This window comes from Tachypleus tridentatus, chromosome 8 (assembly GCF_004210375.1).
Source record: "Tachypleus tridentatus isolate NWPU-2018 chromosome 8, ASM421037v1, whole genome shotgun sequence".
Lineage (NCBI taxonomy): Eukaryota > Metazoa > Arthropoda > Merostomata > Xiphosura > Limulidae > Tachypleus > Tachypleus tridentatus.
In genome coordinates this window covers 30084566-30110476 of record NC_134832.1, presented here as the reverse complement: position 1 = coordinate 30110476, position 25911 = coordinate 30084566, and the positions used below count along the sequence as shown (strand labels likewise).

The 25911-nt window shown below is 34.7% G+C and overlaps 1 protein-coding gene across 11 annotated transcripts in view; it reads left to right on the top strand.

The window, feature by feature from the left end:
• Positions 1 to 25911, top strand: part of LOC143222076 (adenosylhomocysteinase-like 1) — a 123162-nt gene that overhangs the window by 58911 nt on the left and 38340 nt on the right. For 2 of the 11 annotated variants that reach the window (XM_076447950.1, XM_076447957.1), the window contains exon 2: positions 19977 to 20097. The exons of 4 other annotated variants lie outside the window; for them this stretch is intronic. In XM_076447950.1, coding sequence (XP_076304065.1) covers positions 19977 to 20097 — 121 coding nt within the window. Of the gene's footprint in view, positions 1 to 3682; positions 3732 to 11923; positions 12232 to 19976; positions 20098 to 25911 lie in introns of those variants that run through there. 5 more of the 11 variants (XM_076447954.1, XM_076447953.1, XM_076447955.1 and 2 more) reach the window with 5 other exon arrangements.

The window sequence follows — 25911 nt, the reverse complement described above, 5'->3', positions numbered from 1 at the left end:
GTTATCTGAGGGTCGTGGGTTCGAATCCCCGTCACACCAAACATCCTCGCCCTTTCAACCGTCGGGTCGTTAAAATGTTACGATTAATCCCACTATGCGTTGGTAAAAGAATAGTTCAAGAGTTGGGGGTGGGTGATGGTGACTAGTTACCTTCCCTCTAGTCTGGTAAATTAGGGACGGCTAACACGTAAATCCTTCGTGTAGCTTCGTGCAAAATTCAAAATAGACAAAGAAAATGTTCGTGTGAATGAATTGTAAAATAATTGTTATGAAAGGAATAAATTGTATATACTAAAATATTTAGAATGCATAAGAAAGATATTTTGAAAAATAATAGTAAAATGCTCAGACATAAAACAAAGTTTTAGATATGGTGTGAAAGAAACACTGAAGTCCAGGGAAAGGGCATTGATCACAGTTAATAATTACACAATGAAAGGAGGGAGTCCCAAAGCCAACACGAGACACGTGCTGTGAAGTAGACTTGACAGCCATCAAGTTAAATTGTAAATACTTGAAATGCATTCGTTGAAAGTATTTGCAGTTTCCATAGAAACATTGTAGTATATTGTAAGCACACTGAAATGTATGTGAATGATGGTCGTTGACCTTTCGGTGAAATCCAAGACAACCACATGGCAACAGTCGATGTTTTCTACACATATATACACACCCATAGATATACATGTTAATATTCGATTTTTATCACAAATTTTGTCGAAACGTTAGCAATCCTTATTTTTGCGGGGTTAATCGTTTTATTACTAATGTTAATAATATTTCTCTTAACCATAAGAGATGCTGATACAATAATGTATTTGGAATTTAAAAAAATAATTGTTTTATAGTATTAGGAAGTCTTATCGTTCTGAATAACTATATCAAATTGTTAAATGTTCATGTAAATAGTTTTGTGTGGATATAAGTATTGTTTACTTCACACTGTTAAATGTTTCCTGTGTATGTGGCCTTGTGTGAATACAAATATTGTTCACTGCACATTGTTAACAAATGTAAGCGGTCTTTTGTGAATATAAGTATTGTTTAATACGTACTGTGGGCGATGATTAAAACTATCACTAAGTAGAAATATTTCATTATATAAGTTTTCAGGGGATTTTTCATTTTGTTTAAAAATAAAATTAATAAGTTTGCTTATCAAATACCAGTTTAGTAAGTTTATGAAAACTGTCGGTTTTTGTAACGGATTAACAACAATAAATAGCCTGTAAATAATTTTGAAAACTCTTAAATTGTGGATAATATTCGATATGACGTTTCAGAAGACATGCGATTTTTAAAAGTTTATCAACTACATGTCTCTGAACTACTTTACAACCACTGTATTTGTGAAAACATTAAAAATAAATTTAAGGCTAATTTCACAGTTTATTTATTCAACGAAAAGGCTTAATAAATACATGGCGGTGATAACATAAAAACTTGTTTTTGTCCTAGCTATTCTCCTCCGCGTAAAAAATCACTCCTCCAACTTCCGTTAAAGAATTGTGTATTGTTTATTTATTTGAATTAAAACGATAAAATCCTGGTGTCTTGATAACCTGCCATGGATGCAGCAGTCCAGTGTGGCTTTGCTTAAAACAAATGAATGCTTACTTAATTGAAGGCTCTTAGTAACAGTAATCTATTAGTTTACATCACGAGATCGGTGGTGCTACGAAAGAGATAAAATGCCGCAGGTCTTCTTGTTTCGTATTTATTTACATACAAACAAATATATGTAGATTAATATTAACATCAAAAGAAAAGATAGCGTCGAAACAGAATGTATTCATCTTTTGATGTTTTAAACAACTATACAGGTAATGAGAGAAAAAACGAACCCAGTACAGAGTGGAAACCACCCAGTGGTTAGATATAGTGTGTATTAGTTTATATTTATATTCTATTTACAAGTCTTGCGTATATAAAAGAAAAGAAAAAAATATTTTCCATATGAAACTGATTTGCTGACAAGTTTTTTCTGATAGTACCCACGAATAACACTATGTTCGTTCCAGTAATTTAAGTTAAATTCTTGTATGTGAGTGTTCGACTGGGTTTTCGGAGTTGGTGTGGAAACTGAATATAGTCCAATCGTGGTAGGCATTTAGAGTTAATAACCCAGGGATGGTCAGAAAAGTAACGTTATTTCTCTTCGCTTCGAGGACACAGAATAAAACGATCAAAATATTTATGTATTACAAAGAAAAATACAGAAAACTGAGCACGGGCTTACGTGTGGCCAGTGACAGTTCCCACCCAAGTTATGTGAGGTGGATTATCTCAACACTAGAATCCGGAACTAACTTGTAAAGGTCTTATTTCTGGCAAACTTGGAAGAAACTGATGCACAGATGACACCCGCTTTCCAAACATCAGGCTTGTCTTTGTTTAAGGGACCTTTTCACCTCATCACCTATTCTCTTATTGCATTGGTCAATTGTCGTATTTAGTTGACGCCAGACTTCGACCATCAAAGGATATTCCATTTCTAAATAGTTTTAATCCAGATCCCAAACACAATGAAATACCCTTGCGGACAGAATGTTATCTAACAAAAGAACAAATGACTGAAGTAGCTAGAACAAGATAATATTGAACATATTGGACCACATGTTTCCGCCATGACAGTGAATAAATTAAATAATTGATAATAAAAGTATATATACCATTGTAGATGATAGAGGAACGTGATATTTCTACATAATATACACGTAGATATTATACGCATAGCTAAAACCACGATTCACCATTTGCACCTTACAAACCGAATGACAGATCTAAAATTAAGTCTCCAACTGTCCATACTGGGGAGGATGAATGATACTTATTTCATGCAGCTGACGTTACAATCCCATGATAATAATTTCATACCCATATGCACAAAACAAATCATAACTGGTCTAGGTTAAACGAATTAAAGATGAATATTACTTCCAAATTAAAAATAACCTTAAGTAACTGAAAACTGCTACTAGAACCGGTATTTGTGTATCGATTTCGTATTTTACTTAAGTTGTGTATATTTTCTCTGGTGTACACCTGTTTAGTTACCCAACTATTTTAGATATCTAACATTTGTGTTTAAGAGCCTGTAGTCAGGGCACTTGACTCGCAATGTGCGAAACCCAGGTTTGAATCCGATCATCGAAGATACTCGTCCTTTCAGCTGTAGAGGCATTATATGTGACGGTCAACTTCACTTTTAGTTGGTAAAAGAGTAGTCCAGGAGTTGGCGGTGAGTGGTAATGACTAGCTGCCTTGCCCCTAATTTTTTCAGTGTTAAATTAGGGTTAGGTCGCGCTGATATCTCTCGCGTAGTTTTGCGCGAAATTCGAACAAACACTTTGAAACCGTATCCATAAATCCTATGAAGAAAAAAAAATTAAGTTTACGAAATAGTACATCTCAGATCGGTTAACCTGAAGATGACCTAGGAAGGTCGAAACGTTTTTCTCTGCTTATCAATAAAAGTGTTGATACCCATACCAGCTGTTCTGAGATATATTTTTAAGTCAAGTGGGTATTTCATCATCAAGCTTTACGAAATATTGTTCACGTAGAGGTTTCTCAACCTCAAATAACCAGCTAGTGTTATGAGTGAACGCACTGTTAGAACTGTTAATAATTGGAACATGGAAAAACATAATGATATGAAAACCTGTGAACCAAAAGAATATGCGGTAACCGTGTCATGACAGCTGAAGAGAGATTGGACTTTGCATTTGGTAAATTATTTCTTATAGATAGCATAACAAATAATGCTGTGAACAAAATGTCTCAAATACTGTTTCACAATTAATGTATTTTATCTCTAGCACTAACAGGTTTTGTTTTTGCCGCTGTTTGAAATTTTGCAGTAGTTTGAAAGGGTACGATTCGTAGATTCACCAAGTGAACCGACACTTCTTTGCCTGTCAGTGTTAACTGTGTTTTGAGTTGTTGATACGTCATTAGATAACGATTCAGGTCAATATGCAGCACGGACGCGACACACAAATGTAAGTGAAACTGCTGCTATGTGAATTGACAGGGGTGGTCGACTCATAATAAGAGGGTGTGTATGGGTGGCAGAGTAGCGTGGCCTACAAGTTATTTCATATTTTGTTCTTGTTATAATTTTTGCTTTTTTTGTTTTTAGTTTAACAAGTCGCATAACCTATATAGCGCTTAAGACCAGAACATTTCATCTAATCATTGTCACAAACCAATTCTTGGAGTATTTCAATAATTTTCAGAGAACAAGTTCCATCATTGCTCTTAATGTCTTACTCGACTTTGGTTCCCCGGTAGCTCAATGGTAACACTTACATTCGGGGTTCGATCCCCGTGGGTGGTACAGTACTGATAAACAACAACCAAATATTCAGATCGTAACTCTTCAATTCCTTACCAGGATCTAAATCCTCGGTGGCTCAGTGGAAACTCTCAGGCCTTCTCCATCGTTTATATTAAAATGATATGGAGCTAAATAAGCATCTTTAATATTAAGTTTTTTCAACTGTTGTCATGATTAGTAGCCTACACAATCACCTAAATCGTACGGTGTATATTTACACCGTAATACAATATTACACATTTTGTAATCTATATTACAAAAAATACTGTAACTGTATTTTCAGTTTTTTTCAGGTCAAATGAAGACCTTGATTTTGAGGTATTTTTTTACCTCAGAAAAAACTGAGGTAACTTTATCTGAAATCTTCCTTTCCTTTTTAAGTTAAATATTAACTTAATTAATATTTAGTTTCTCTGGTAACTAATTAATACTTAAACATCAGTGAACGTATAGGCTACTAATCATGACAAGTGTATTATTCTGTATAGAGATGAAGCAAAATAGTTAGTATGTCGGACTGTAGCCGCCAAAAAAAAAAAAAGCTCTATACCCTGGGATTATCAGTGCATTATAAGAGTGACGGTCAAATCGGAGTATTCGGTTTGACAAAGGTAGCGGAAAAGTTGTCGGTGGATGACGTTTATTAGCTCTGCTCTAAATTCATCATTATTCGAGTTTGTAACCGGTTTTGCAGTATTAAATATACTAGACCTTACAATGTATAGACGAGAATATTGTTAGATAGCATAAAAAAACAACCCATATTTCTAGTATTAACTGTGTGTATGTATATATATATCACATTTTGAATTCTGACCTATTGCTCCAGATCCCTTGCGTTTTATTGTGATCAAATAAGGGTTAAACATTTCGTGAATTCCACATATAAAGAAATAAAATACATTTATAAATAGCATAATAACAACGAGGAACGTGATTATCATAATATTTAGTCTATTTTTGTGCCAGTAATTTTCATTTATCGGACTTATTTTCTTCGACCTGATCTTGGAAAGTGATTATCATTTTGTTTTTTCATCACTAGAGCGCCGCTGGTTTCTTTAACCTAACGGGAGCATGCCTCAAGCAGCTACACCCCGAAAGCTCATAAATCATCCAAATCACTGACAATTTTCATCAATAATTGACCCCGTTTTCTTTCACTTTCATTTTTTCCACCCGAATGACGTGTCGGTTTGTGAAGTAGACCAGGAGTTAAAATTAAGGCTTTGCTTCCTATTTCTAAAGGAAGAGATATTTAAGTGCTGTAAAAAGTTTTTACTAACAAAATACTGTGTCCGTTTTCAAATATTAATACATTCACACCGGTTGTCAAAACTTGTTTTCTTTAACACTCTTACGAAAAGTGGGGCCCAATAGGCCCCAGAGCAACTTGAAAGGTTATTAATATCAGGCTAATAATTTTGTATTTAAATGAAATTGCCATTTAAATCCATTAATGAATGGATTAACGAGATTCCCACTGTCCCTATCTACTATCTAGCGAAACCACAGCCAGGGGAACGGGCTTGGAGAAATCAGGACTAGGAACGTCTTTTCGTAGGAGTGTTAAGATCTAAATAAGTTTGAAAAAACTGAGGTAACTCTATCTGAAATCTTCCTTTCCTTTTAAGTTTTTTACTAAAACCTTCATGGAAAAAGGCGAGAGAATAAACAAAGGAAATTAATCCTGTTTCAAAAGAGATTGATAATTGGTCGATTACTATGTTCTACGACTCGTAATCCGAGGGTCGCGGGTTCGAATCCCCGTCACACCAAACATGCTGGCTCTTTCAGTAGTGGGGGCGTTATAATGTGACGTTCAATCTCACTATTCGTTGATTAAAGAGTAGCTCAAGAGTTGGCGGTGGGTAGTGACGACTAACTACCTTCCCTCTTGTCTTATACTGCTAAATTAAGGACGACTAGCGCAGATGGCCCTCGAGTAGCTTTGCGCGAAATTCAAAACAAACTATGTTCTACATTTTGGAAACACTATTCTCACAGTAACTTAAATAATAATATCGTGACGTGTTTATCTGGTGACCCGATGACCCGAAGTAATTATTATGAATAACAAAATAGGAAAACGTTTTTCTAGGTTTTAAGTTCATACTTTTTGGTGCATATTATAATGATTTCTGAAATACGTAAGAACTTTTAGTTACGTAAAATGTATGATCAATTGAACACAGTTAATATGTTTTTACGTTTTTTCTCTTAACGATGGTTTTTCTCTTTATACAACTTTCCGTAACGATGGTTTCTGTAAAATTATTAACAGATAGGCAACTTTTATACAACTTTCCGTACTTGATACCAAAATTATTAACAGATATGTGTTACCAGAATACAACTTTCCGTACTTGATACTAGAAACTTGAGTCAAAACTGGTCTGTAAAATTATTAACAGATAGGCAACTTTTATACAACCTACTCAAAGAAAGCTGTACTGTTATGTCCCAACCGGTTACCTAGTAGTTGATACTATGGTAGTTGTCGTAGCATAAGGCTGTTATTATTGAACAAGAAACCTACATATCAAACCAACATTGTTATGTCCGCAGGGGTTTGAAGATACAATTATTAGGCCTTATTTTTCAATCGTATTCTAGCGCTAAAGTTCTTCATTTGAGAGAGTGAGATGAGAAGGTGGGGTTAGAAAAGTGATGTTTTCTGTATTCCGTGTTTCAACATTAAAAAAAAAAAAAGTTAAAGTGACTACCAGTTTTATTCTTGTCTTCCTTAGCCTGTGGAATGGTTTGATATATAATAACACATGTATTGTACACGAACTTGTATAATGTTTTTAACCCTTTTTCATTGTAGCCGCAGTAGAGTGGTCCATAGAATAGGCTCCGAGTTTGTTTTTTTGTTTTGTTTTAGTACAGTTTTTGTAGTTCATAGTTCCATCATCTCTTGACCGATGACCGCGTTGGACTCAAAAGGTCAAACCCTTTCGATTGATGTATTTGACAATGTCCTGGATTTCGTAGACTAATTCTCTCTAATCCTACCTAAAAGAATTTCAATTTGAGGGTAGGCTGGTAGAGATCCTAATGAGTAATAAAATCGATATAGACATAGGCACAGAAATACAGCTAATAAAAAGGTAAAAAATCAAAGACATCGTAGATTAATTTACTGTACTCCTACCTAAAAAAAAAGTTTTGCGGCTATTTAGGATTCCCTCTTGCTTTGTAATAAAACGACTAATGCTTTGTTATATTATTGCATGTATTTAGAACTATTCCAAATCCGTTAAGTTGGCAAGACCTTATGAGATATTATTGGAATTACGACCGAAAGTATCGCTTACAATGAGAGTGCCGAACAAACGAATCTATGCATTATAATCATAATTAAATTTTCTTTTATAACATTGCATTCTACTAGTTAGGATGGTTTATTAAATTGTACATTAACAAAATGTATCTAATACTATTCCGGAATTAAAATATTGAAATTACAGTATAAGAGTATGTTGAAGTAACTCACTGTTTAAAAATAATTCAGATTTAGTCATTTTGGTTTTTACCTTGAATTTTTCACATAAACGAACACAACAGATAATCACGCGTGTTTCAGTAGTTATTTACAGGTTAGACACGTGGTTAGAGTTCATCAAAATTTAAATTCATTGTAAGCGATAAGAGACTTGTGACCCATCTTTATTTTACTTTCCACTATAGTTGGGTTTGACCCGGCATGGCCAGGTAGTTAAGGCACTCGACTCGTAATCTGAGGGTCGCGGGTTCGAATCCCCTTCACACCAAACATGCTCACTCTTTCAACCGTGAGGGCGTTATAATGTGACGGTCTATCCCACTATTCGTTGGTAAAAGAATAGTCCAAGAGTAGGCGGTGGGTGGTGATGACTACCAACCGTCCCTCTAGTCTTAAACTGCAAAATTAGGGACGGCTAACACAGATAGCCCTCGTATAGCTTTGTGCGAAATTCAAAACAAACTAAACAGATGGGTTTTCGAATGTTCGAGGTGTAACGCATTCTTATCACCTGCTTAGTGCTCCTGGATCAGGAGAATGTAATCTCGTTGTATGTTTTCGTTGAGACCAGGAATTTGTAGGTAACAGATAGGTAACTTTTATATAATCTATTCAAACAAAGCTGTTTTGAAACAGATTTTCACGCATATTCGAAAAACTGTATTAAACAACTCCATAGTCTTAGGGGTGGCATTTTACTCAGCAATATAAATTTGACCACGATTGGAAAGGGGTGGTGATGTCGAGTTAAACATACGTTTTGTAAATCATATTAAAACACACGCACGCAAATTATATCAGATTTAAGTAGCATTACACTCAACAAAAGGAACAAGTTTTTATGCAAAAAGTTGTGAGGACACTTGCCCCCCCCCCCCTCGTATACGCCCCTGTGTACCTGTTGAAGTTTTGCTAGAATTTTCGAAGCCCTATAATCATAATTAGAGCACGGCCCTTAATGTTCGAGTTTGAAACTTCAACCTGAAACAAGGGCAACGTAGGGTTTTTATCCGTTATAATAGAAATTTCTAGTAAAATAATGTGTGTCACTTCTTCGTATGAAAAAGATCGAATAACGTAGGAAGTTAAATCTTAGTCACCTGCTTAGAAGCGTGATGTGTTTACCGAATAAAGTTATTTTTGAAAGGTAACGGCGCGCATAACGTAGAAATTTTAAGAACTTGTGAGTGAAAACAAAGAATATGTAATATTATATTAACCACACTTAACCTGCCATATCTGGTGCCGACGAGGTCTTTCGCCCTAATACCATGGCTCATCACGTAATTCTCAATTACCCTTTTAGAAACGTGATATGCTTTACTTTGTTGTTTTTTTAAAGAAACGGTCGGCTCTGTCGCACTGCACAAGGAATCATTCTGTCTTCAATCGAATCGGTAAAACAAACCAATTTGAAGCCTTGTAATAGCATTATGATAACGTTGATTCGAAAGTCGAAAACTTGTGTATGAAACATATACGTTACACTCTTAAAATATCAGTTAATACTATAATGAAACTTTTGCTTATATGATACTGGAAAAACGTCTTTATTACGCGATGTGCAACCCCCAACTTCGCGAAATTTTTATCTCGCGTGCATGCAGGTTTGCAATAGGGTCACGAGTTTTTCTTTTTTCTTCCGTTTTTTATCACGGAGAACTTTGTTCTTCATTTTCAGGGTACATATAGGACGTCATGAATACATCACACGCAGATCTAATACACTGACGCTACGCTTACTGAAGTTTGAACTGTTCAAGACTCATCAATATGACTTCGTTCAGCAAATTAAAGTAAGTTAGGGTCTGTTGTCCCAAGTTGTGCAGGTGATCCTCGAATAGGCGAACTGTGCTCCACAGCATACGAACGTATTAGTCCTCCAAGTCCATGTTATATTTTAAAGTTTACCTTTGGTGGAAGGAAATCTGTAAAATAATCGCCAAAGAGTTGGTCTGCTGTATAATAACGAGTAATAAACTAGGTGCAATGCTACAATATTATTCAAACACCCAAATTAATTACGGTTTAATGTATATGGTGAGTTGAACGGGACTCGAGAACCACATAACAATGTAGTTTTTCCTATTATGTTAATATGATCTTATTAGATTTAATAAACTAGAAATTTGTTCTGATTGTTATGTTAACTTAAAAAAATTCAACGGGAATGCAAACAACGATTGGACAACTATATATGGAAACATGTTCTGTTGTTAGAGTTAACGATAGGTGAAATGTGCAGAAGACTTCACAAAATGTCAGTTTACTCACATTACTGTTAACATGATACAGAGAAAGTGTGGGAAAATCCAATAATACACGTTGTGTAACCGGCTTTGTTTTCCAGTACCTTGACTTTTGTAACAATAACGTAGAACTCATAATTTATCTTTATGGTGTAGAAACAGTATTCAAATCATTGAGGCAAGAAACATAAATACATATGGGATATTGTTGTTTTTTATGTATTATTTTTTTATTTACAACTTTAAGATTAAAGCACATATAATATTATCTAACGATATTATATTCACGGGTATAGTTTTCATAAAATAGGTATCACCTTCAGCCTTGGTCTTTGCCTCATACGGCCGGGCATTGTTGGTTACGGCATTTAACTCGCAATCTGAGGGTCGCGGGTACGCTATTAAGTTTCAATCAATCCCACTATTCGTTGGTAAAAGAGTAGCCTAAGAGTAATAAGTTATAAAATGCTTTTTCAGTTTAAAAGTTATAATGTGCAGGCTAAATTACCTGAACTAGCCAAAATTCTGGAAATAAAAATTCTGAGAGTTTTGGCTAGATTTCCGGTTATCTTACGGAAATGTAGACCTTTTTTTGTTTTAATTTCCAAAATTAATTCAATCGAATGAAGCAACAAGTTTAAAATCGGTAATTTTTCTTGCCCAACTATATTTATCACGTTTCTGAATTACGGGCCAAGAGCAAAAGAGATGTGTGGTAACAGTGATAACCGATCAATTACAAGTAATTGTTAGTAGTGTACATTTATAAAAATCTCTGCGCAGTCTGCTTCTGGTGGGTTGGAATTCCTGTCACACCGAACATGCTCGCCCTTTCAGCTGTGAGGGAGTAGGGAGTTAAGTAACGGTCAATTCCGATGGTTGTGCGCGCGAAATTGGAACAACGAAAATGAGAAAATAAACTCGGAGGAAGATGTTAAGTGCACCTGACCCTTCTGGGTATACACATATGCACCCAAACGACGAGAGAGAAAAAGACTGGCGCTTTCGGAAAGTAAACTCCCTATTATGAAGTCCATGTAAAGTCCACTTTCAGAAAGCACTTCGGTTAATGGATTTCTCTTCTGATTGATACCATGCTGCAATAATATTTTATCCTTTGTCATGTTAATAGTAATTTATGTGAATAATAATAATTAACTATTTTGTAACGGTTAAAATAATTGCTTAATAATAATACTTTGTTCAGGTTTTCATTTTGAAAAGAAAAAATTGTCTTCAAAATTTAAACAAAAACTGTTTTTATTGAGGTTTAGCGGATTTTTTACATATTGTTTTGTTCACGTACATTTCGGACAATTTAGCCAAACTTTAGCCTTGGGATTATAACGGCAAGTGACTTCATCAAACATGGTACGATGCCTACTTGAATAATTACGTTGTGTAAAAAATTGATATTAAAAGGGATTCATATACGTGTGTAATTTCCAGTTTATTTTTTCAAATGGCATTAATATTTATTTCGGTATGATTTCATCATTTTTGTCGTGTATATATGAAAATGTATGTATATAGGTGTGTGTATAAACACGTGTATTCATATACAATAAATGTATATATACCAAGAACAGTTAAAAAACAAACAAACGGGGCACAGCCTAAAGTTTTTACAATTCTTCTATAAATTATATAATTATTTTTTTATTTAAAGCTTGTATTGCATAAAATGAATACAGCCGCACCTATAACTGAGAACAAACTGTAAAGGCGGAGCGATAGGAAGGGGCGCCCATAAGTGAAACAAATTCAGGGCAGCTACTATTTAGTATATAGATTTAACAGCACCTCTAGTGGTGTGAAATGGAATCAACACGCAGTCAACAGCGCAGACAAGCTGTTGTGGCTGGTTTCGAATATAAACACTGACGGAACGGGACTCGTTTTTTGAAACGTTTATTGCCAGTCCAAACTTTGAAGACACTTAAGCCTCTGGTGGTGGTTGGCTAAACTGAAAATAGTTACTTCCACATTAGCGACTTCTAAACCTCGCGAACAATTGTATATTTGGTGCAAGAGGAATATTACCAATGCATGTTATTCTCTGGGAGTCATAAGAAACAGAAACGTTGAAAATGAACGGAGATACGGTGAGACGTTCGGGTTTTCAGGTAAACGTAAGCGTTTGTTTCTCTCACCCATAAAGTCAGTTGGTTGTAGTCAACTAACAATAAAATCCCATATTTAAAAAAAACAAAAACCTAACTGCAATAAAAACATCGAACATTCCAATTTAAATACCAGCAGTAGAAGGTTATTATTTGTTAGAAGTATTTTTGATTTATGTTGGACAAATATAGCAATTTGTTTATGTGCATTGTTATTTTTAATTCTTGAAGAAATAAATACAACAGTACAGACAACTTTAATTGCATTTTTTAAAATTTATAGTTATATATTTTAAATTCTTATAATTACAAATATTTCATTTCGTGGATATAGAATTTATTTTATTTCTTATTTAGTAAAGAATCTTACGTTATCGTAACTTGAAGGACTTGTGTGTATATTTCTTGTTGCCGGAAGTTATACGTTTATAAAAAGAAAATTTTAATTATTATTTTGGACGAATTTTACCCAGAGATGATGTTACTTGTCCATTATCAGAGAGTCCCTGGGGTCATGGGATCGAAACACGTTCTTTAATCCGTGTTAGCGTTATAATGTTCAATCAGTTACACTATTAGCTGGTAAAGTGTAGCCTAAGAGTTAGCAATAGACGTTGACCGGCTGCCTTTCCTTTAATTTATATATCACTTCGAAATTAGGGATGGCTAGCGCAGTTATCCCTCGTGTGGCTTTGCACGAAATTAACAAAGCAATCAAACAAGCGATTTTACTTTTGCTAATTGTGAAAGAAAATTGCGTAATTTTAATTTAGTATTTAGTATTTGCTGATGGTTAAGATTTATTTCTTATCTTGAGAGACCTGTTTGTTGTAATCCTAAGAACTTAGATGTGACGAAAATAAAGATGTAATAACATGCCAATCACACTATATCTGTTATATCCAGTTCTGATTAGGCTTTTCGTCCAATACTAGCGTTCATACGAAAAATTTCATTTCATTTACTTTAGGGGATTAGCATAGTTCGAAACTTTTGCTTTTTTATCACAGAAAGATGACAGTTTTAGAGAATAGAGATTTTTATTTATTTATAAAGGATTTTAATTCTCGTTTATTTATTATACACTCGCTTGTCTAGGCAAGCCAGCCTAATCAGTCCTGGTATTGAGCGAAAGGCTTCGCTGGCATTAGATATTGAAAAAAGTAGTGTAATCGACATATATTCATATTTGCAATGGTTGGATTAAAGTTCGCAAGTCTCGACCTTTTCACATAATGCCAGTCAACATGGTGTAACGTATTTAATATCCGGGTTATCAACTGTTCGTTTTACCATAACTATGTATTTTGGAGGTTCTAAATGTCGTGCAAGTACAATATACAGACTGTACAGTGACAAAAGATTTATTCTTCACGTGGACATCTCTTTAAACTTGGTCGGCATGGCCAGGTGGTTAAGGCACTTGACTTGTAATCTGACGGTCACAGGTTCAAATCCCCATTGCACCAAACATGGTCGCCCTTTTGGCCGTGGGGGTGTTAAAATGTGATGGTCAAAAGGGTCTTTTATCATTTTCATTGGTAAAAGAGTAGCCTAAGAGTTGGGGGTGGGTATGATGACTAACTGCCTTCCATTTAGTCTTGCACTACTAAATTAAGGACGGCTAGCGCAGATAGCCCTCGTGTAGCTTTGTGCGAAATTCAAAACAAACCAATCACTTTAAACTCCGATTTTTCAGTGTCTAATTGGCGGCGTCAATTCACAGATACATTTTGAGTACAAATACATTCAGATACATTTTGAGTACAAATACATTCAGATACATTTTGAGTACAAATACATTCGTAACTCAATTTTTTATGAACAACAAACTTGTGAATTTTACTAAATGTTTTCCATATTTCGTGTAGATAAACTTAATTGGTAACTTTGGAATTATGTTCGATATTGCTTCTGCAGCGCGTAGTCCTTTCAATGGGACCGTCTTCATCCACACGTGGTCATAATTTTTTTTCCTTTACTGGAATGTTCTTTGAGTAGAGAATATTTCTTGCTTATCGCTGAACTATCTAATTGTATCAGATAGTCTAGCAAGCCTAGCCCTTGTACTTAGATATGGTGCATTTAATTGTGTATTAGTGTTAAATCGTTTAAACTCGTAAAACATTTTATCGGCACTTATAGTCTCTCTCCGACTTGAGGAATAGCGTCCGTCTGTGTGAGTACCCTGAGCATTGTATACATTTTTAGTCACGAAATAATGCGTATTTTGAATAACAACTAATTCTTAATAAAACCATACCGGAACAACCGCTCTGTGTTTACCGTTTTCCTCTTCTGTGTACACGTTTTGCGTATCTTCCAGTATATAAAAAGAACAACAACAAAAATCTGTCTTTAGATAAGGTTCTAAATCAGAACGAGAATAACTAGTACAAATCAACACGCTGTAGCCATCTTGTCTCCTCCATATTGACGCTGCTTAATGATCTAAATTATTAAGTAATAGAAGTAAGGTGTTTCAGATTCTCGGAATACGTTACGAGATGATCAGTGTGAAAACAACTCCGGACAAGTGTTATCTTGTATTATTAACATTTTATAGCCTACTTGCACTAAAACAAGTTAGCCATATATTATCAAGGCATTTTCTCCGCAGACAATCAATATTTAATAACATATCTGTTTTTGACAATGTGTAATGTTCACACGAATGATTTTTCAAATTATAGTGGCCTCCTTGTAGCATGTTTTTAAACCAATATCTCTAACGGACGGTTCACTTAAGAAGTAGTTGACAAATAAGTCATTTTCGACAAAGGGTATCAGCGTGTTTTTTTTTTTTTTTTTTACAAATTATAGTGGCCCGCTGGTGGCAAGTTCTTGAAACAATTACTATAATTGGCAGAGGTAGTGTGACAAACAAGTCGTTTTCGACGAAGGGTATCAGTGTTTTCAGTTCTTGTTAAAAGTCAACGCTGAAGTACCCCTTTTGCTATTTTCTTTTTATTAAAAAAGAAAAAAAATAAACCAATTGGTACTAGCACGTTTTAAGTTGTATTCACACCGGCCTGTGAATTTGAGGACCTGTCGCCCTAAGTAAAAAGAAACCGCGCCTTCCTACTTCAGGGTCTATTTGTGTAAATTTGCTAAAATATCCGAAATAGAACAGCCAGTTAATCCTAAAAAGAATAATAAGGCGCATTCAGTAACATTATCAAGTTTATTTGGAACGTCAATTATATAATATGAACTTTACTGACGTTTCTTTGCTGTATGTTATGGGTCGCTATAAGTGTCATAGCGATATTGCTGCTTACAATGCTAGAAACCGGCTTTCGATATCCATGGTGAGAAAAACACAAATAACCTATCGGATAGCTTTGTGCTTAGCTTCAAAGAGTGACTAAATCATTACATTTTGTGTTTATTGTTGTTACTATTATGTTTTTTTTGTGATAATAGGACACTAACCACTGGGTCACAATCCGCCCCGAGAGAAATTATCGCGTTTTTTGTTGTTAGCTCAGTATTGACGTATTTTCCCGAAAGGTGGCCGAAAACCACCTGAAGGGAGCTACCTTTCGCATCAATGTATAATATGGTCTTATCTATTAGTCAGCCAATTGCAATTTGTACTATCATGGCGTTGGTAAAACGTGCATGTGTCATGAATCACAAGAAGAATTGTGCACTTTGCAGGCTGCAACACAAAAGCAAGTAATAACATAGTTGCTACTCTCAATTTCGGCTTTATTTACTCTTGAAACAGAGGAGCTCTTTAGGAGACCTTGCGTCGATACATCTAGTTGTAGACTGTACAATAGGGCTGCGACGATTACGGACTTTTGTAACCGGTTAATCTTTGCTTCGTAACCGAACCGTAACCGGTTAATCGTGTAATCGTCACAGCCCTAGGAATTTGCGCGTGACGGCCGCAACGAACGTTAACAAAAACTCTAAAGGCTTTCAACAACAACAACGAAAATTCAACCAAACAAAAAGGCAAGCAGTTCGTAAAATCGCGATAGGCAAACATACCAATGTCAAGGTCAAATAATGGAATATTTACACGCAAATGTAGATAATCGTATTGTTTTCCCTCGTTTATTTTTCTCGGAAAAAAATCTTAGATTAACCGGTTAAGAGCAGTAACCGAACCGTAACCGGTTAATCGTGTAATCGTCACAGCCCTACTGTACAACTGCAAAAAGGTCGTTACATGATCAGGTTATACACATCATATGTTTATTTTACTGTAACATTGCACGTTATACATCTCTAAAATTTATTGTGAACAAAGTCCAAATGACTTGCTCATTAGTGCACCCTTTACTTTATAATAAATCAAGATAAAACTGTTGCCTTTGTAATAGTTCTAGGGCAGAGTCGATTTTAAATCTATGTACTGTGTCTTTACGTCAGCATGATTCCGTGTGTTAAGGTTTCAAATGTTAACTTCGAATTTGAATGTCGTGAAGTTAAGTGGTTAAATCGCTGCCTTTATATAGGTTAAAAGGTTACGTCTCCACTTTTGTTCAAATGTTTCGCTGTTTACAATTGTCGAAAATTGTAAGAAATGCTTTCATTTTATAGCAAATAAACGAATGGTTAACTTGTTTTAATTGCGTGTTCATCATAAGCAAATAATTCATTGAAGACGATTCTGACCTATTCGAGTTCTGCTGTACACATCCCTTCACATAAATTTGTCTTCACGAGTTTAGAGTTGTAATCCTCATGTATTTTCTAGCACTTTTCTTTTACTTCCTCATTCACACATAAAATACTTAATTCTGTCCTTAAACTAAAAAAAAATTCGCATACTGATTTTTTATTAATTTCCGAACACAGTTCTGCTGACCACTGTACTGTTAATATTTTAATTACTGTCAATTTGACGTTGTTACTACCTTGATACGTGAATGTGTGTTTTATCGAGGTGACTGTTTCGTGTATTTTGAAAGCTTAAACTGCGTATTCGTTGTATTTTGTGAAGTCACGATGAAACAACACTGGATGTTTAATGACTAAGCCGAGTTTGTGATGAAGGAACGGTGTGTATGTTGGTAATGTTAATTGCAAGAAATGTTTCAGTCAAATAAAAGAACAATGTAAAAGTAAAAATCTACCCTACACCACTAGTAGTGTTTCTCATCACTGCCTTAATTTCATATGATGTCGAGCCTATCTCCAGTTTTCCCGCGTCATTCTTTATTGACATGAGGAATTCCATCTTAGAACAGTTAGAAGAACCTTTAGCTCTTGCGCTAAGAAAATCGACCAGTAATCACAAGGTGAGCGCACTGCTACTAAAACAAGAGGTGTATAGAAAAGAACGCGTCACAATCTTGGATCGTTCAACATGATTTAGTATTTGAAATATATGCCTATAATACTATTAACACTTATTCACCAGTACAAATATACGAGGTTTTGTGTGGCTGGTTTCTTACTCCTTTGGAAGAACATGTATTAACAGTATCCAAAGTTCACTGATCACCAGTGTCAGAACGATTTCACCCCCTATGGTACAGCGGCATGTCTGCAGACTTAACAGGTTAGAAAATAGAAACCGTGTTTCGGTACCTGTGGTGGGCAGAGCACAGATAGCCCATTGTGTAGATTTGTGCTTAATTACAAACAAACTAATTTATGCTGACTGTACGACATACTGACTTATTCCTTTGTTTTCATATAGTTTTGGCTTATTTCACAGAACAGTTTAACTCCCAGTGATACAGCAGTATGTCTGTAGACTTACAATGTTAGAAACCAGGTTTCGATGCCCGTGGTGGGCAGAGCACAGATAGCCCATTGTGTAGCTTTGTGCTTAACTTTAAACAATTTCACATATAGTGGATAAAATTTTTTAAACAATGTCAAGTTATTGTTTCAACTTAGAGTTTTGTTGTAATTTGCATATTGTACTTATTAGAATGACCTTCATATTATCGTAACTTTCCCTTTAACCATAAATACTGCGCAAATGGATCAAGCGCATGCGCAGCTTGTTAACTGAAAAGTTTGAGTGTACGTTAGTGGTCAGTTAATGGATTACATGTCAAGTCAAAGTACATAGTCAGGTTTTCATGAGAACTGTCAAATTCATCTCCATTCTGTCACTCTTGGACTGTGAATCTTATGGTTTGCAAAAACGCTCTCTGCTCTTTGGAGGCTTGGGGACGCTATAAAGGTGGCAGTTAAATTTTACCGTTCGATCTGACGTAAATAGCGCATGAGTTAGCGGTGGGTGCTATCGAATAACTAATTGTCTTACATGTAATCTGTCATTTCAAAATCGGGAACGGCTATGCGCATATAGTATTGCACAAAAATTCCGAAGCAAGCAGTAATTCCGTTTCGCCGAAGTAAAGATGAATATTGCAACATACGAATGTTTTGATATTTGATGATGTACTGTCTTGTCTTCAGAACTTACAAACCAACTGGAGCAATTAATTGTAATTCGTATAGAGGTTATGGGTAATTTGAAAAAATTATGTTTAGCACCTTTCCATCCCATTTAACTTCTGTGTATGCAAGTGTTAACGTTGGTCGTCGCGTACGATGCAAGTTGGTACCAGATACATTCTTGTTTACAAAACAAACGATCGTCTGCTAATTCTAGCAAATAACAACAATCAACGTAATAATAGAAATGTAATACGTCATTTCCTTGACTTCATTTCACGCTTCTAGTTTATGGTACTAAAGGTAACAGACGTGTTTTCCTGTGTTTTGGTTTGATGACATTTTTCAATTGTGTTGGAATCACTTACTAGCCGTGTTTGTTTATCCGCGTTTTATTCGAGATGGTGATTCTTGTGAGTGAACTGTTCCTGTATGTTTCACGTGTACTTTCAAATCCAGGTCTCATCAGACTTATTGCCGGAAGCATGCTGGACTGTGTAGATCCGTGACTCACTCCCCGTCATCGCGAAAATAAGAAATTGCGCTCCCCACAAACCCCAAGGTTACGGTGAAATCCCACTATTCGAATAGAGCAACCCACGAATACTATATAGGGGGCGTGTATACTATCTGCTTTTCTTTAGTTTATAACTTCAAAATTAAAGGGCCCGGCATGGCCAGGTAGTTAGGGAGCTCTACGCGTAATCAAAGAGTCAGATCCCTGTCACATCAAACATGTTTGCCCTTTTACACATGGGGGCACTATAATGTGATGATCAATCCCACTATTCGTTAGTAAAAGAGTTGCCCAAGAGTTGGCAATGGGTCGTGGTGATTAGCTGCATTTCCTCTAATCTTACGCTGCTAAGTTATGGACGACAAGCGCAGATAGCCTTCGTGTAATTTTACGCGAAATTCAAAACAATCAAAATTATGTTTGAGTACCTTTGCTTGAAATTCACCCAATTCAATTCCTGCTGCTACTAGTAAGATTAATATTTTAATGTATTTTTTATTCTTTTATCGTAACAACTTGTTCCGAATTTAGGGCTTTTTACTTACGGAAGGATAAACCCAGAGACATACCGTCTGTGGATGATTTTATTATGTCTTGTTACACAAACGTTCTAAAAATTCATCCCTTAGAGCTCTTAAATGTGCTAAAAGTTCAACCCATAGAATTCTTTACAGTTGTAAACGTGTAATCCTTAGAACTCGTAACTTTCCTGAAAATATCCCTTTGTTCGTCAACACACCGTAACCGATATCTTCCGGAGAAAAACTTTTTATTTTTCTGTTATTCTGCTTGAGCTAAGTCCTAATGTATCCAACAAAATGAAGGGGTAGTTCTGCTAAACTTCTTGTTTGTCTGTACTAAGATACCTCACTCTGCGCTGGAGTCACCTCACTTCAAGGACCGTACAAGGAGGCGGATGAGCCTTCCCGTCGGCCGCTACTTGAACTCCCGTCGATCTTCTATGGTTTCCACGTGCTCTGCGTGTAAGTTTCCAATATAACGTGAAGTGTATTTAAATAAATGTCTTATACTAGGTTCTTTATATAATACATAGAAAGAAGTTTCTCCATTCAGATAACTTGTACTACAAATTCCTTTATGTGAAACGTGATTGAAGCGTTATGTATATTACACTGCTTTATTGCCTATTTTTGTGCACCACAATGAGGTTGTTTTCAATGTTTATGTAATGTCTAATATTTTCTTTCATTTTCTAGATTCATATTAATTACTATTACTGCTTCCTGTAAGATGAGTTTGAGTTCTCTGTTAAATATTATGGGTATGTATTTTTTTATTTTTTTTAGAACATGCGTTGACATTTTTAGCTGCACTATAATAAAATATTTTATATAACCTAGTAGTTAAGACACTTGACTCGTAATCTGAGGGTCACGGGTTCGAATCCCCGTCACACCAAACGTGCTCGCCCTTCAGCTGTGGGGGCGTTGTAATGTTACGGTCAATCTCACTATTCGTTGGTGAAAGAAGAGTCCAAGATTTGACGGTGGATGGTGATGACTAGCTGCCTTCCCTCTAGTCTTACACTGCTAAATTTGGGACGGCTAGCACAGATAGCCTTCGTGTAGCTTTGCGCGAAATTCAAAAATGAATATAACTTTTAACCATGTTCTATTTTTTCCATTCTTTTTCTTTTCTTTTATTATTATATTATAATTTTATTTTTCTGATAGTCTGGGTGTTTTTTTTTCTTTTAAGTCGCAACGTAACGGCTTAAAGAACAAATCTGAGTTTTCGTGTGTTTTTTTCCAAGTATAAACTCTTAGCTCATAGTTTCGTCATTTTTCCACTGATTTGAGGTCTAATTATAGTCTTAGACTCAGGAGGTCAAACCCTTTTGATTGATGTATGTGACCACTCACAGGATCTCAAAAAGTAATTTACTCTAATCCTGCCTACAATAATTTCAAATGCCGAGGCTGTTGAGGATTCCCTTTTGTGTGGTGAGAGAGGCTAGTTTATGTTTTGATCAGTTACAACTTTGTTTCTTTTTATATCTTCATATAATATGCTCGAAAAGTATTTAGAAAGTGTTTTTGTTATTTTCATATACATGTAATGATTAATAATGGTTTGCGGTGAAATTCTTTAAATTATTAAAAAAATTATATCGAACATCCGATTGTTAAAAGATTCTGTTCTTGAAACATTAATAAAATATGGAAATGAGAAAATATTCCTGTGGCGAATTTGTTCTTTATCGTTATTTTTTAAAACTTGTATTCCGTAAAAAAAACAAAAAAAAACTAGACGTGATTAATCTTAATTCCTGCTACGTCGAAGAATTTTTTTTTCATATAGCAAAGCCACATAGGACTATCTGCTGAGCCCACCGAGGGGAATCGAACCCCTGATTCTAGCGTTGTAAATTCGTAGACATACCGCTGTACTAACGGGGGGGCACGTCGAAGTAGGTTCCCGCTGTTGTAATAGTTAAAAATAAAGATCAATAGGCTATAACTTCATGAAAAGTTCATTGTGTGAAGGTCGGTACTGTGGTTTCTAGAGTGAGTGACTAAGACGAGTTTCTGTTTGTAACAGTTGTGTACAAATCACACTAAAATTCGAGCTTATGTGTCATAGAAATAATAGTTTCATTATCAAGTTATATGACTAATTTATGAAGCATATTTTTCGTTTTTCAAACTTTTCTGTGTCATGCGAAAAGTGACACAGATTTATAGTTAAGACGATATGCATTTTTTACGTGTACCACGTTGCTATGCTATTAAAAAATTAACTGTGTTGGCAGTGAAATTCCAAATGTAGAAGAAAATAACTACGATGAAACACTCGTTAAATTAAAATAAATTTATCGATGTGTATAAAAAAAAATCGGGCAACAGACATTCATCGGGTTTCTAATGGAAACGGGCTTTAGAATATCATGTCTTCTAAAAGGCGTTTTCTACAGACTGGAATGTTTCACAATTTATAATTAGAACTTTTGTGAGTAAATAGTTCAGTGAAAAAAATAATGGTCAAATTTAAAAGACATATGCTTTTTGTAGTAAACTACAAACTGCTGGTAGGTATAATTTCTTCATAAAACAAGTGTTAGGAAAAAAACTGATTCTCTTGATTTTTTTCATCTATGGGTTCTTTTCTGTTATTCTGTAAAAAAAATAATATATGTATATATACAGCATCTGAGCCTTTTATTTTTAATGGAATTTACTTTTCTTCTGTAATGTTTTGCAAAGTACTTTCACTAATGGACCAAAATTACAAATTAAACTCATTTTCTCAAGTGCAAGTGAAAACATTTTTTCTAACCTTTGCCACTTTGCTTTCTCGAGATCTGGCTCCCTCGAAAATAAAGATGTGCACCTGCATCACAACAGTTTACACTGATATGTTTTATCACATCTTTAACTTTTTGGTTGTTAGTGATAAAGCTCCATTGTTGATACAGTATGTATGATTCTGTTAATGATTGTGGTATACTTGTATTGTTAACTATATCTTCCTGTACTTTTAAATGTAATATGTTATATTATTTAATATATTTTACTTGGCAATATGGGCATCATTAAAATTAGCTGTAAGACAAAGAAAGAATTGTCAAAGTTCTGTGCTAATTTTCTCCACAAATGAACATATGGCATAGTTTGTGGCCAGTTCATCTGTATTGATACCAATGTCTGTACTGAATAGAGCTGGTGTACAAGTGCACTGAAGAATATTAGCAAGCTTTCTAGTTACTGAATTGTATTCATCTTAATGCTTAAATGTTAAGTTATCCTCAGGACTGTCTTGTCATCCTGAATTTGGATGTCATTGTGACATAGGAGAAGCAGCACATGGGTACAAGATAGCATGAAGTCTGTGGTGGTGTATGCTAGTGAGAAGTTGAGCTTTCAAAATATCTTATGAAATCATCTACAATGTAAAAAGATAGCCCATCAGAGACACCATCTTTGAGATCCCAGAAAGCTGTGGTCATAGCCTGAATAGGGAAAGATCTTAGAATTACTAGAAGCATCATTGAGATTGGTCCCACTTTTGCTACATCTGCCTGCAGTAGAATACTGGCCACACACTTATGGAAACTTGGGTTCATCTTCTCATGGTTAAAGATCAGTGGTGAAGGTGGAAGGTGGAACTGGAAGGAGACTAAAGGGCTAAGTAAGCAGGACCTGGTATACAGAGTTCTTAGCTGAGATCTGGTGAACAAAGAAAAGACTACTTTTCAATTATCCATGTCCCCCGCTAGTACAGCGGTATGTCTACAAATTTACAATGCTAAAATCAGGGGTTCGATTCTCCTCGGTGGGCTCAGCAGATAGTCTGATGTGGCTTTGCTATAAGAAAACACACACTCAATTATCCACAAAGATCTGAGTTAGAGCTGCATGAAAACATTTAATTTTGTTTATTTTTAGTTTGAAAGTGCTTATTATTTTTAGTATATGAACTGTTTTTGTATTATTAAGAATATTAGTTTTCATTCTGTTTGTGGTATTTTGAATTTTGGACTGTAAATTCTAATTATCTGATTTTGACCCTTTTTTTATTTCAACCTAATTATTTGTCTTGACTTTTCCTTTACCAGTAACTAAAGCTTTGCATTTGAAGTTACTTGTATTTAATGTGAATTCTACTTCAAGTGGGTTTAGATTCTTAATTTTTGTTTAATGTTTTAAACTGTTTGAGTTACTTTTTAAGGTTGAAATTTTATGTATTGTATTTTTACATAAACTAGCTGTGTTTTGCTTATGTAAGAGTAACAATAGATTTTAAACTTTTTATAGTTAATTCTAATTTATTTTGTTCATTAATAATTTGCTTATATGCATTTTAATTTTGTGCACTGTTTATAATAAGATTGTGGTGATTGGACAGGAATCATTCTCATGGTTAGTAAGTAGTCTTTACAGTTAATAATATAAAAATATAATTTGGGTGGATATTTCTAAGAGAATAGACCATTTAGGTTTATTATTGCCCTAAATTACTTTTACTTTCTTGAGATTGTTTGATTTAAAATGAGCCAATTTCTTTTGATGGTGCCTTAGGCCTAATATATGTACTATGTGTCTGGCTCATGAGGAGAATACAACTGATGATGACGTGGTTTCTTTGAAAACCATACTGTCTATTGAATGTGATTTTAAATTATCTGGATGATCTTCTTGAAGGAAAGATTGTGGTCTGATTTGTCATGTTGTTTGTCCCTACATAGCAAATTGAACTTTGACATATCAGGGATAAAACTGACTTGGTAATCTAACCTAACTTGTTAATGGGACTATGAATTCTGTGAGCTGTCTGATAATCTTTTGAATTCACCAGAGGATTATACTGAGCTGCCAAACAGAAATCTTCAACCTTGGAAACATTTATCACTGAAAAGAAGCATCATCTTAGGTGATGTATGATCCAAGTTAACTACTGATGGTCAAAGGGGTTCTAGCAGTCTAGGATCAGTTCTGAAGGAATACTGATATCTGAAGGAATATCAAATACAGGCCACAGAACATAAAAATTGTAATAATAATCAAGGCAGTTGGCATAAAAGTGACTATATGCAAAACATGTATGGCCTGCTAATCTTGTTGCTGATATTTGCTGTTTGTTTTTTTCTGCAAAGTGTAAATTTTTTATGTTTCTTTAGTTTGTTTCATAATATGCTAACTGGCTGGATGCTGTGGTATTTTATAATTTAATTTTTATTTTGTCGATTATCTATTCAAAATTATAAATTTTAATTTAATTTGTATTTGACTTATTTTTAGTGGTAAATTGTGATGTTATTTAATGCATTTGACATCTGTTTTTAAACTTTTATTTTATTTATGATTTACTGTTTGCTGGAGATTTTGTGCTAACCATTTGTTGCCTTGTATAGGTGTCATATCTTGCATACAACATTAGGGAAATATTACATAGCATCTAAAGGCTTGTAAATAACCATATAATTCATCCAGTAATTTTATGATTTGTGTCTGGAAGACACTGAGTAAGAAAGAGATGTTGTAATTCAAATAGCTACCAGTTTCAATTTTAATGACTAGTTTTGTTTGTTTTTATTTTTGCACAGGTGTTATACATGTAGTTATAACATTTTCAAAAACCATATCTCTAACATCAAAGGATAGGAAATGTGCTAATAATTTTGTGGTAAACAGCAGTGACCAAAAACATGCTGCTTGGGAATTGTGTTCACTTTCTGGGGGTAGGTTATCTCAAGAGATAACACAGGTATAAGTTTTGAAGTTATTTTTGATAGTTGGAAATGTGCATAACTTTGGATTAAACAACATTGACTTGAACCCCTTTGTCCTAGCTGAAAATGCAGAATGTTATATTTCTTTTTATCCTTTGTCATGTAGAGACACATTATGAAGTTTTTTTTTTCATACCAGCAGCCACTGTAGTTAAAGATTTACACAAGTATGTCTGAAAATAAAGACTTTTGTTTGTTTGCACACTGATGTTTTCATTTGAGTGAAATTATCAGAAGTATACTTTCATATTCCATATTCTTGCTTTTTTAATTTAAATAGTAGGTACAAACATCCCTGACTCTCATACCAACCATTTGTTATGACAATGATTATGCTTAACGTTATTAAAAGCCTAAGCACTTGTCTGTATTTTAGAACTTTTAGAAGAAACAAGAATCCAATAGACTGTAAAGAAATATTTAAGGAACACGCTACTTATGGTGTAGTATCACAACAAATACCTATTAAAGTGTTATGCTTCATTGCCATGAGGTAGTATTTGTTTCTGGTTTGTACACAAAATGCTTATTATTGTTTAATTTGGAA